This window comes from Limulus polyphemus, unplaced genomic scaffold, assembly GCF_000517525.1.
Source record: "Limulus polyphemus unplaced genomic scaffold, Limulus_polyphemus-2.1.2 Scaffold3724, whole genome shotgun sequence".
NCBI lineage: Eukaryota > Metazoa > Arthropoda > Merostomata > Xiphosura > Limulidae > Limulus > Limulus polyphemus.
Window position 1 is genome coordinate 34,860 of NW_013669334.1, and position 14,381 is coordinate 49,240.

Here is a 14,381-nt window from a genome sequence, read left to right on the forward strand (position 1 = left end):
ACGTGAGTAGATTTTTACTCCACGTAACTGATGGTCGAACCCGTGTTTGGAGGCATCGTAACGCAGCTTACACTCCAAGAAACATTGTTCAAACAGTGCCTTTTGGTGGGGGCTCAGTTATGGTATGGGGCTGTGTCTCGCATGATTGCAAGCTGGATTTGGTAACAATCAATGGCAACCTTACTGGCGAAAAGTACACCAGGGACGTGCTTACACCTGTAGTTGTGCCTCATTTTGACAACCACACGTTAGCGTCAAGACCTTTATTCATGGATGACAACGCTAGACCTCATCGCTCTAGGGCAGTAAAGGCTTATTTAGAGAATGAATCCGTCAACACTCTTCCTTGGCCAGCAAGAAGTCCAGATCTCAACCCTATAGAGCACCTGTGGCGAATACAGGCTTTGGAGCCTCCTCCACAGACATTGCAACAGTTTGAAGCTCACTTGCACCGAGAATGGCGACAGATAACGCTTCAACAAATTATCAATGTGTGGGTCATGATTGACATTTTGTAATGTGATTTGACAATTCAATAACGTTTTTGAGCTTTCACTGACAATACTTATTAAAGATAATTTTAAGCGTGAAAACTGTCCATATTTTGATGTCATGATATGTAAATTAAAAATTGTTATTTTACGGTGATAATCTTGTTTTCTTTTGCCCAATAATGCATAATTTCATTTGATAAACACGTTTAGATTGAATGGTAATTTATAATCAGTCACAAGAACGTCGAATCTGAATCACTTGAAAAAAACACGGGGGTGCTTAACTTTTTTCCAGGTGTATATATACATATATTTATTTGCCTTCTTCTGTTCTTTATTTTCAAATTTGTTATCATATTTTCTTATAAGACACATATACATATGATTCTCCAGAAATAGTTTTATTGGCCTTAAATCAATACTCTTTCGTTAAATTTTTCATTTCAGCCCAACTATTTCCAGTACCTCACCAGTGACATATCTTTACTATTACCTACTATTAGGTCGCTTTTGATAGTGAAAGTAAAATTACCTGAATCCTAATCCAAATGAGTTAGAAAAAAAGTATACCACACTTGAGTGATTTATTTATTTTTTGTGAATTAGCGCATAGAAATAAATACACAAAATTAATGTATCTATCAATTCAACATTGGTAGCTTACATTGGTCGTCATTGGCAGGCCTAATAGGAAACCGGTGATACAGCAGATAATGGTTAGGAAAGTCTGCCAGGCTTTGAGAATCTTCGGCTTTAAGGCTATCACAGAATCAATAACCACACTCCACAGTGCAACCTTAAGAAACACACACAGAAAAAGAACCATAAGATATAATTCTTACATGTTTCAAAGCAATTTAACACCCAAATTAACGTAAGTATGAATGTGAATTTAAAAATCAGCGGCAGCTTGTGCGCAGGTGGGCTAAACGGTCAAGTTAAGAGCCCCTTAGGATCCAAGCATATCCTTCCCTAATTCAGAAGCAGCAGCTACAACCATCATAATGGCTTTACCAGTTCTTTGAACCGAACAACAGGATTTACTGTCATTTGTATAACGCGCCCACAGTTGAAAGTGCAAACTGGGTTCTGTGGCATAAACTTTTGAACCAACCGCAGCTTGACAAGTTAAACATTATATAAGTAATAGTTTCCTTTCACGTACTAAAACTTAAAAAACGTTTTACTTTTGTCAATGAAAATAAAAGTAATATTCACGAGAAAACTGTCTGGAATTTATCTAAACTATATGCTGATACCTATTAACATTTGTTCTTCAAATTATTCAAGATCAAAGTTGATTGCTCCCCGTGGCTCAGAGGTAAGCCTTAAGGCTTATAACGCTAAAAATAGAGTTTCAATACCCGTGATAGACAGAGCACAGCTAGCTCATCGTGAGCTTTATGCTTAACAACAGAGAAATAAACAAACAAACAAACTCGTCAATGTCATTTACATTGTACGCTGTTTTTGAAGCTCGGAACATTTGAAAAGTACAATATTAGGCTTTGCTCTTCCATTGTCCTTACTCTATTACAGTACATATGGCTCGTGAGCTCCACATGTATCAGTACATGCATCAGTTTTGAAAAATACAATAATTATATATTAAAATCACTCTAGTATATGAAGAAAACAGTTATATGCTGAGTTTTAAAAGTATATTTTAAATTAAAATATGGCCTAATGGTTAGTATGCTGGACTAGTAACCAGAGAGTTCGTGATTCGCGTCCTGCTGCCACAAAAAAGTGCACTGCACTCTGAGGCCGTGAGTGCGTTATAAGTGGAGCAGTCAAATATCAAAACAGCTAAAAAACAGCACTTTTTCTTCTTATCTGTCAGTTGAAAATTAGGGACAGCTAGCTCGGATTGTGTAGCTTTTGCATGAACTATCGAAAAAACAAACACAATTAAAGTGTACATTAAATAAACATTACAAACTCAAATGTCACACAATAAACGTACCTGTTGCGCAAGGCCAAAGGTAATCATCATCAAAAAAAAACTAATCGACCAAAACGAGGAAACTGTTGATACCCCACTTAGCGCAATCGTGGCAGGAAAAATTTCTGTAGTGAAACGAAGCACCTGATAGCCACTAGATAGCGGGTCTTTTACAGAAGAGAAAAGGCATTCACCAATAACGAAGTTGATTGGTGTTACGTTCGTCAAAGTTGTTTGAAATTTTGATGTTGGAAGTAAAAACTTAACAGATTCGGGTTTTTCTGAAATAAACAAAAACTCCATTTTATTAGCGTAAAACGTTTCTAAGAACTTTAAAGTTTGCTTTGTTTAAAATTGCTTTAATGAATTAAATTTATCTTTAACAACATTCTCTGAAGAAGCAGATCAATGTTCTGTCGAAACATGCAGTATTCCTCCCCAAAATAAATCACTTCATTATGCTTATAAATTATTGTTAGCAACTTATTATTATAAGCATTCTCTGACTCAACAACTTTTTTGGTACGTGGTGGGGTATCCCATCAAATCTGGAAACCTAAAAGTGAGATATATGGTTGTATAGGACATAACTCAGATATCCTTTTGCTGTGCTGTTTTCTTTGGTCCGAGTAGTCGTTAAGATGTTTATATTATTTTAAAGTGGACCATACGTACATGTTATTTCGCCATTATTTTAGTACTACTATCTCCTCTTACCTTTGCAGTATTCTTCCATTTCACTGAGAAAAATCTTCGTTTTCCCTGTTCCTTACCTGATCTTGACTCGTTCTACTCCTTCTGCTCTCATCCCCAACTGAGGGCAAGTCGTCGGATACATCTGTAAGTTTACCGCTCCTGTACGTAGACGTATTTCTTTTTGGAGGCTTGACAGCTCCTCCTCTGTAGAAGCTTCTCTGTCTTCTCTTATGGCTAACCGGTGTACCATCGTGATCGCATCCATATCTGCTACATTTGTAACACTTTGGGCATTTTTACATTTGCGGGTTACTTTGGATCCTACCTCGTTTCTATCTCGACAACAACAAACACTCACAGATTCTGGCTCGTTGTTTCAGCAATACTTTATAAGTTTCACAAAAACTTCGGGAATGGTGAGTGTTTCATAGATAATTTACTACAACAATGCCATGATCGTTGTCTGAATTAGGATAAAACATCACCCAACTATACTGACAAAACTAATTATAACATCTTTGGATGTTTCCGATTATAGATCGGCTTCCATCTTTGGATTCCCCATAAAACAATGCACGTTCCTATAAAAAAAAACGACTAAATGCCGGATATGGTTCTTACAAAGTGTCCTACCATTTATGCCAGTGTTTCCCAATCTCGATTTTACCGCCTCCTAGTGGGCATTTTTAAAATTCAGGGGGGGGGGACATAGGATTTTGAGGGAGTGGACATAAAAGCTTTGAGGGTTTCAAAGATATATTTGTTAAAATGAAACCGTCAGAATTGACTGTTATTGCCTTACAATTTTCGTTTTAGTAAAATATTTTAATAGTGTAAAAATGTATTAAGAGAGGGTATGAGCGCCCATTCGTTGCAAGAAAGGTTGGGAAAAAAGATTTATGCTGCCATTGAGTCTGAGATTGCTTGTTAAGAAATGAAGACACATAACCTAAACTAACTAATAATGGACCCTACGTTTAAAAAGCCTATGGCATTCAATTAACAAGAACAATATTAATTAATTAATATTAGAAAAAATCATTCACATTTGTCTTAGAGAGATTTTTTTTTTTTTTTTTTACACAGCTAGCATATTTCTAAGCTACTTTCAAAAGAATGTTTAATCATTGTTCTGGACGTGGTTTTCACGACCTTCACATTATACTTTTTGTTCTTGTTATTGATGTTGTTTTTTAACGTGTCGTTTACAACCTTGTTATCTGTATGCACATTAGTTGTATGCTTTTTGAGCGATTGTTATGACAGAATAGCCTTGAGAGCAGCGAAAAAGAGCTGCCCAAATGTAGGATATTTAAACATATGTTTATTTCACAAGTCTTAATTTATGGATAAAGATGCAACTCAGAAAGTAAATACCAGCTACACAGTTTAAAAGAATGAATAGCCAAATAGACAATACCATTTTTGAACGATATCTTTCAGTGATTTATGGGCCGGGTGTTGCATAGTGTCATAAGGTTCAAGATTTGAGCCCCTTACATGCTGCTAAACATGCTCTGCGCTTTCATCTGTGGGTGCATTATAAAAGTAACAGGCAATTTTGCTATTAGGTCAAGAGTAGCAAGCATTGACTGAAAACATGACTCAAGTAGCAATGAATAATCCTCAAATCTCTGGTAAAGCTTTTTAGCCAGTGCGTCGTATAACGTGATATTGAATCTAAGTTATCCGTCTTTTGATCGCTGTCGATAAAACCCCTCAAAACATATAATAATTAATATTTACAAATTTAACAGTTTGTAATATGTTCTATCGATTGGCGGTTCTTGTCGTTGTTTTTTTTTTTGGGGGGGGGTGGTATTTAATAAAAATAATGTCAAGTCCAGTCCATGTAACGTTAACAAATTAATCTATTTCCTCAGTAATGTTTGACAAAGGCTAGGATCACTAGTAGGCCTAAGTTCACAAACAACGTTTGAACAGGAATTCCGAAACTGATTCACGTTTAATTTACTTTCGAAATTTTCTCGCTAATCGTTGGATAGCAAACATGCTTACAGAATAACCTTTTAACTACATCACTTACGAACAGTCGCAATAACTTTAGTTTTCTAACTTACAAACTGACGCAGAACTGATAAACTCCTCTAATTCGCCCAGCCTAGAATTTTTATACTGTACTTGTTCTTTACGTAGTACTGGAAGCTTTTAGAGTCTTAAGAGGCTTAAGCTTTCAAGAAATGTGTAAATTTACTAAATATTCACTCGGGTAAGGTAAACAAACTCCCTCTAATAAGGAAAAACATTAAAATGATAAAAATGTAGTCCACTGTAATGGAAACAACAACAGGAATAGGGCGATTGTAATATGTAGTTTTGTGTCACATGATTTTTGTTAAAGGAATATATTTATTTTGCAATTTTAAAACTGATCTTGTGGGCACAATGTTTATAGCGTTAATGGTCATTATGAATAGCAAATCCTACTGGATGAAAATTCATTATCAACGTTTATATGATTCGAGTTTGTTTCATTTTGCCTTGATTTGTCACTGATGATAGAAGTTTATTTTTCCTATTTTATAAACGCTCGTTTTTACTAGTTTGCTTGAATATTTTTTTCTTTCTAATCTTCCTGTTTTTTTAAACAAAATTGTCTGTTGGTTGTTTGATTTTTTTTCATTTTATTTTGACGTATCATGACATATAAAAAGTATAAATACTGATAGGCACAATACACTAGAAAAAGACAGACATTTTCATTAGCCACCTCGAAGCTACTGTAAGTAATAACATCAATCAAAATAATCAAACTAAACTTGAAAACAAAGTAAATTTGGCTTAGCCGCGAAGCAATGGCTTGGTCATGATAATTATTAGTATCGGAGCCATAATTATACAGCAATGCAAGAAATGAGTATTATTAATTAGACGAATGTGCTTACCGAAGGATGAAGGAATAAGAGTCATATCCTTATCAGTGATAGCACGCATACAACTAGCGAAGAGCAGTGACGCAAGTATTAGAATGAAGATTGTTCCAACTCCAACAGCTAAGACGTTTCTAAAACACGAATTTTTTATTAAGCATTATATAATTTGAACTTACAATATTATTACTGCCTATTTTTATAATGTATTATTTTTAAATTTCTAACGAATTTCATTAGACACCAACTTCCTATGTTTTCTGCTCAAGTTGTTAATCAATTTGTTAATAGAATTTATTTATTTATATCCTGTGTAATTTTACAATAGTCTAAAATATCTAGTCACGAGTACTAGATTTGTTAGTTCTATTCTGTTATTAATATATTCACTTATTTATATTCTATGCAGTTGTTGAAAATATTGTCTAAGTATCACAACAAACATCGCTAGGTTTAATTGCAGCAATTGTTTTATTATTCAAACCGAACTGATGACGTGCACAGGATATCAAAATGATCAAATACACAATTACCTATTATTTACTACTACTACTAATAATTGAACACAAACAGGTTATAAGCGATGTGACTAGGCTCTAATAGTTTTTATATAAACTGTCAATTATAATTATTCAGTTTTAAGACAATAAGTATATTATACGAGTCACCTGTCACAAATGATGTTTCAGACAAAACAAAAACCCTAAGCTACGTTTACACTTACTTGATGATACTAGAAGATATTTTGTTGTGACTACACATCTGCTGACAGAGGGCGCCGTATAGAACCCATGTAAGAAACACTTCTCTGGCTGCCAGCAACCAAGACTGAAAACAAACGTATTCCACACTATTTTATTTTTCTCAATCAGGATTGAAACACACATATTTAAAATTGCTTTGTTTTTCTAAACCAGGGCTGAAAACAAAGGTATTTCAAACTGCTTTGTTTTTCTCAACCAGGGCTGAAAACAAAGGTGTTTCAAACTGCTTTGTTTTTCTCAACCAGGGCTGAAAACAAAGGTGTTTCAAACTGCTTTGTTTTTCTGAACCAGGACTGAAAACAAACGTATTTCAAACTATTTTGTTTTTCTCAACCAGGACTGAAAACAGACGAATTTCAAACTATTTTGTTTTTCTCATTGATAAGGTTATAAATGTATAGCACTGTTTCCTACCTAACTAAATTATTTCATAAAACTAATCTCAGTCAATTATAAATCTAGAAAAGTTTTGAAACTTTAGTTGGCATGAATAAAAAGTGTAAGAACCTTTCATTTTGCAATAGCAATAATTGATTCTAGTTTGTAATTTGTTCTTCTCTTGAAACCGTAACATACTCTGTGAGCAATCTAAATTAGGCTTGTATTTAAAATAATACATTAAGTGATCAATGTTCATAATTATGCAACGAATAAATGGTTTAATTTTTTTTATTCGGTTAATCCAAAACTTAATTGATTAATGTCAAAAGGTCAGCATTAGAATAGTACGAGTAGTTTCCGGAAGCTTATTTATGCACTACATGTCATGGTGCACATATAAGATATAGCATGTAATATAATAGAAAGTTCACATTGTTGCCATAAGCTAAAATACAAACCGTAGAATCCATGAGTATTGATTTCCATGGCGTATCGAACAATGTTGAAATCCCACTTCCCCATTGTTCCATAACTCTGACTGTTATCAAAAGCATTAAGCTTACTGGAACAGCAACAAGAGCATAGACTAACTGAAAAACAAGAATACTTACATTAACTATTAAATAAATGAAACAAAGTACGTGATGAACGAAGTTGTTTTTTAATATTTTGTAAATATTGTTGAGTTACCTCTACACAAAACATCGAAATTAAAATATCCAAAATATTGTACTCAAAAATATCTGGTTTGTTAGTTTAATTTTCAGACTAGCAGCTGAGAAACAATCGAATCATACCATCAGCTCGACAGCTTAATTTAAACAACCAACATTTCGTTTTTATCTTCTCTAAAATGTCGATTGCATAAATCAGTTTGCTTAATCTGCGTTTAGTTTAAACTACGAGTAAAATATGTTGGTCTATTATTGCACTGTCACAAAACTTTTGAAAATAGATGTTTTATAATCTTATCAATTATAAATATATCACAAGCTCAACGACCAATATTCATATCTACAGTATTTAACCTTCAGCTGTATGGTAAATAATTATACTTTCAGCAGATCCTCAAACTGATCATTTGAAATAATAAATCATCGACAACAATTTTGCCTTCAAACTGACCATTTGAAGTGATAAATCATCGACTGTCACTTTGTCTTCAAACTGATCATTTGAGGCGATAAATCATCAACAATCGCTTTGCCTTCAAAAAGATCATTTGAAGTGATAAATCATCGACAATAATTTTGCCTTCAAACTGACCATTTGAAGTGATAAATCATTGACTGTCACTTTGTCTTCAAACTGATCATTTGAAGTGATAAATCACCGACTGTCACTTTGTCTTCAAACTGATCATTTGAGGAGATAAATCATCGACTGTCACTTTGTCTTCAAACTGATCATTTGAAGTGATAAATCATCGACGGTCACTTTGTTTTCAAACTGATCATTTGAAGTGATAAATCATCGACTGTCCTTTGTTTTCTAACTGATAATTTGAAGTGATAAATCATCGACTGTCCTTTGTTTTCAAACTGATAATTTGAAGTCATAAATCATCTACTGTCACTTTGTCTTCAAACTAATCATTTAAAGTGATAAATCATCGACGGTCACTTTGTTTTCAAACTGATCATTTGAAGTGATAAATCATCGACGGTCACTTTGTCTTCAAACTGATCATTTGAAGTGATAAATCATCGACTATTACTCTGCCTTCAAAGATTAGCAGATTAGTGATTATTACTGTGTCCTCATGGCGAATAAAGCTGATCATTTTAAACCATACTCAAGATTTTTTTTAATACTCGTGAAGTATAAAGTTGTAAAGTATAGAATGTAGTTGTTTCAAAACACGGGTCTTTGTAAATGAAAAACTCATTAAGATTTTTATTTATTTATTAAGTTTAATAATCAAGTTATTTTTCCAAAGTTATTCATAAGTGCAGTTCATAAATTTACTAAAAGATAAAACAATATAAAAGTGCATTTAAGGCTTAAACACAGTGTATTAGTGACGTTATACTAATAAAGTTTAAGTAATGTTATGATAGTAAAGGTTTTAGTGACGTCATGCTAATAAAGTTTAATTGTAGCCGTCAGTAGATTTTATGTATAAGTCAATGTGTAAAATCTGTTATTTAAAGAGACAATTTAAAGAGAGTAATTAAGGGTAAACTAGATTGTTTTGAAAGGTGTTGGCATAAGAAAAAGGTGTTGGCATAAGAAATAGTCTTTAATTAATTTAGAACCGGCTGTCCAAATGAAAAATATGTCATACATGTAACGTTTCCATGTACGAGGTTTAACAGGGCTTTACTGTAAAAGCTGGCTTTTAATATGGCCCATAAATATATTGACATATTTAGAAGCCATTTTGGTATCCATCGTAGTACCGTTAACCTTAAGACAATGTCCGTTATTGAATTCGAAGCTGTTTAGAGATAAGACAAAGTTGGCAAGGTTAGTTACTATTTGAAATTCTGGTGGATTGAAAGATTTAGAATTAATTTTAGAGCTTCAAGTCCTTCATCACGTGATGTATTAGTGTAAAGGGAAGAAACATCTATGATACACAGAAGGCAGTTAGGAGGTAAATGTCCGTTATAATTTGATTTACCATATGGTATTTATAAAGTGAATAGTGTCTTTCCCGTGGAGTGTACAGGGAGTACCTTTTATGTGATGGTCAACTAAAGCAGAAATCTTTTCAGTGATTATGTTTGAGATAGATATTATGGGTCAGATGGTATTATCAAGTTTGTATTTTTGGAGTAAGATATAAAGTGTTGGAAGGTTCGTTGTTAATTTTCTTGTATTGGAGGAGTTCTTTACGTTTATGACTGATGGTTGGGTAAGCTGAGCTACAGTGTCCTGTGTAAGTTTCTTGCAGACATTAACGTCCTCGAGTTGGTGGGCAGCATCAGCGACAAAAATAATCTTTGTTGTTAAGAGTAACAATAGCCATATCCATGTTTGCTGGCTTTATCACAATACTGTTGTTAGATTTAAGGAAATTGGTGACTTTAATAAGTTATTTAGTAGAGTTATGGTACTAAGGGTTTTAGTGATGGTAACATGGTGTTTTAGCGAAGTGACGTTAATAAGATATCTGAGAACTATTTGTTTAACACAGTGTTGTCTGTACTGTGAATACGGAACAGTAAAAATAGAATAAAAGGAAGAAAACGAACGATAATAACATTTGATTATTCACTTCTGTCACATTATTTATAGCTCAAACGTACATTTAACTTATCCCAATTTTTGTCTCATTTACTTGTGCTTATTTCTTTAATAAAATGGCACATTGAACTGTAAACGTCAATTATGGAATACATAACTACACAAATAAAAGGAACGCATATTCAGTTAGATTAATACAATTATAATAGGCCAATATATCAATTTATACTATTACTTTAACTAATTAAAGTGCTTATGTGACTGTAAGCTTTAATTCGTCGTTTCTTTGATTTTAAGAACTAGCTGTAACCAGCTTAAAGGGGTGGAAAGTTGTGAAAAACGCCTAGTAATAAAGCGATAAATTCAGGACACGATAATGAAGGTGACTCAACACCGCATGAATAGCATTGTAGAGTAGATGAATTTTCTTAGGCCTACATAAATTACTGTCTGAAAATTCACTAGAATCACTTTATTTTGTAGCTCAATCTGACAAATTTCCGCACTGTACACATTTCATCAATATCGTTCGATGACCAAACATGTAAAGGTGGACCAGCTTTCTTTTTCTATTTCTAAATGCAGCAAAAGTGGCAGAACTGTAGATCTAATAAGCTCTGCAGTGATTAAAATTTTTGTAAGAGCTTGATTAAGCCAAGAGGTCACGGTCCATTTCTCATAATGATGAATAACCATTGGAATGTTACGAATATATTTAGAGCATTATAATTATATCTCTTTCTAGAAGTCTACACATTGAGGCATAATTACAAGTGAGTACAGGTACATTTCAGCGGGCACCATGTGCCGATAAATTATTTAAGAGGCGGTAATGAGTGTCGGCAAACATTTTTTGTTCTAGATTACAGTTAGTAAACATAAAACTGTATCATATTTTTTATGATACTTGCTATGATGCTAAAGTATAAATCAGCTTAGAGATGAGGTAGGGGAGGTTATGTAAATTAGCGTAATTGTCCCGCGAACATTGGCATGATGACGTTTTCCTAAAATTCACCACTGCCAATGTACTTGCTGAAATTTTCAGACAGTTTTGTTGTGACGAACAATGATTGAATTGTTACGATGCAATAGTAGTAAAACAACTTTCATTTTATCTCTTATATATATATACATTTATAAAGAAAACATGGTGATTATCAGCCTCTTTCTTTAGATACCATATTCAAACAGGATGTTGTGACCATAGTCTTCCACAGATTTCTTCTCCTTGAGGCACGAAGAGTTTCCAATATTGATACATTCATCCATTTACACATGTCTTCCACATTCTCCCCCTCCTTCAGTATTTCCAATAATGACCAGACTTTCAGTTTCTTGTCTTCTCATAACATGTTTGAGGAACTCTAATTGTTTTTTTCTGGTGTTAAATCAGCAGCTTCCTCCTGCAACCTGCTCTTGACAAAACATCTTCATTTGAGGTGTGATTTGTTCAACATACCTTCAGGATGCGCCATAAGAATCACACCTCAATTGTTTCAATTCTCTTTTCCATACTTGGCAATATTGTCAAACATTCTGAGGCATACTTGAGAATTGGTATAACACAACAATGGAAAACTCTTAACTTTGTACCTATGGACAGTTTACTATTTGTAAGCATCTTTTTCATTTTCATCACTATTCTATGTTATATTTCATGATCCCATTTCCTATCTGATGCTACCCAGCTTTCCGGGTAAGTGAATTTATTGACCTGCTCTATCTGTTCCTTATGTATTTGGACAATGTGTACAGGAATTGTCTTGTACCTAATTACTACTGTTAATACTTAATCCCTTCTTCTCGCTAACAACTTTATCTAAACATTTTTTGCAGCATCTCTTCTAAATCAGCTATTAAAACTTTGTCATCAACATAACGCATGTTGTTCAAATTCTGTCCGCCAGTGATCAGTTCTGGAAAATCCTCAATTTCCCTGAGGATTTTCTCAATGCACAAGTTATATAAGTCAGTTTAAAAAACACAGCCTTGCCTCACGCCTCTCTTAATTTGGATGAAATCACTTAAATAATTTTCTATCTTCGCTGCTGCAGTTTGGTCTCAATAGAAGTTTCTTAAAAAATCTCAAGTTTTTAGCACCAATGTACGATTACCGGTACCTTTATTTTATTCTCCAAATATTTGTTGTTTACTTAATGCGTAGCTTTTACATTATAGCTAAAACATAAAATACCCGATAAATATACTATATACACGTGCGAACATAACAAAATATTTGTCCACATATCTATATAATAACTTTGAAGTATAATTATACACACACACACACAGGTTATTTTGCAATTTAAGTTTTGTCACGTGCTCTACTATCTTACCTTGAGCGAAAGGCCTAGTTGGCACTCGATATGGCAGAGGTAGCGTGGTTGACATGTTATAACACATTTGTTTCTGTTTTCACACATATGTTCTTACAATTATGCAGTAGTAATGAACGAAGTTTCCATAACAACAACAAAGGAAAAAAAAAACACCTTGAAAGAACATACGTCACTTTTGAAACAGAGACTGTTAGACAAGTTTTTACGTCGATGAGATCATGTCATGGCCAAGATTCACACCTGTGACCATATTATCCTGTCCTTAAAAAATAAAGAAATACAACAGAATATTCTACAGAAGTAATTCCTATACAGCTAAAAGTGTGTATTTATGCACGTAAGAATAGAATACTACGTGTGATGATGTCATTCTGTAATCAAGCGTTGCGAAGAGCAGTTACTTAGAAAAAAAAACGACGGAGTTTTAATCTCTAATCAGGTACGAATTACGTCCTCTATTGATTTAACACGTCAAATTAACAATTCCAGTGAGACTTAACTGGTAATTACGTTTAGAAACATAGCAAATGTAATATGGATTTTTACATGTCAATAACGTTTCCAACATCATTGAATTACCTTCGTATCCAATAGTATCTTAATGCTTCTTATTATTGATGTTTCCCAGCTTTAATAAACTCTTCTGTCAATTTTTTTTATAAATACCAACGTGACAATAAAAGAAAGTTAATTTTTACACAGACGTCATTATTATCCTATACTTGTTTTGTTGATTTTTGATGGAAATAAGAACAACAATTTAATAGCAGGAAAAGATATGAAAGGTCCACTCAGTGATAGAAGGTCATTTGATCATTCTCAAATATCCAGCAATCACATAGAAATAGTTTGTCCTCTAATTAATATAAACATGACATTGTGTTTTTACATTCATAAAACCGTCAAACTAACGAATGCCCACCGCCCCTTCAGTAGCTTAGTAGTAAGTCTGAAGGCTTATGATGCTAAATACTGGGTTTCGATACCAGTAGTAGGTATTGCACAGAGAGCCCATTGTGTAGCTTTGTACTTAATTACAAACAAACCAACTATAAGCGAATTAAAGATTTTTTTTGTGTTGTAGAGAGAGACTATTATATTATATACCAAAAACTGTATCTCGTTTACAAATAATATTTGGCAATTATCGTATTACTTGAAGCTCGGAAAATTTTACAAAATATATTTTAATTTTGAGAGAAGAGTAGTTCTACGCATGTCCATGAGACTTGGTATTTTTACTTTATTGAAAAGAAAAAAAAGAAAGAGAGAGAAAGAAAAAGACAGAAAGAAAGAAAGAAAAGAAAGAAAGAAGAGTGTTAAATTGCAGTTTATCACTACAAGAGTATGATTTGGGGATAATCCATGTTAAGGGGTTGATAACATTTGTACTTATGCACTTTCACGTGCTATGTTATTTTATGATCATAAGGTTTTTTGTATTGATTGTGTTTGTGTACTGTATTTATTATTGAAGTGGTATAATCCTTTGAATAATTTATTATATTTAATGTATTGTTGTCAATGTTTATATATATATATAATATTTTAGTTAAACATTGTCTAACGCCAATTTTTAATTCTCTAAGGATGGAGTTTTAACGAATTTTTTATTATATATTTATTTTAATATCAACGTTTGTTTAGATTAAGTTTATATTTTAAAACATACATAG

At 33.2% G+C, this 14,381-nt stretch overlaps 1 protein-coding gene across 2 annotated transcripts in view; it reads right to left on the reverse strand.

Moving 5' to 3' along the window:
* The window catches only part of LOC106469922 (sodium-dependent proline transporter-like), a 43,757-nt gene that overhangs the window by 12,821 nt on the left and 16,555 nt on the right, over positions 1-14,381 (reverse strand). For both annotated transcript variants that reach the window (XM_013930439.2, XM_022398494.1), the window contains exons 7-11: positions 7,630-7,761; positions 6,751-6,854; positions 6,042-6,160; positions 2,461-2,720; positions 1,159-1,290 (exon numbers count right to left, since the gene is read on the reverse strand). In XM_013930439.2, the coding sequence (XP_013785893.1) occupies positions 1,159-1,290; positions 2,461-2,720; positions 6,042-6,160; positions 6,751-6,854; positions 7,630-7,761 (747 nt within the window). The remainder of the gene's footprint in view (positions 1-1,158; positions 1,291-2,460; positions 2,721-6,041; positions 6,161-6,750; positions 6,855-7,629; positions 7,762-14,381) is intronic.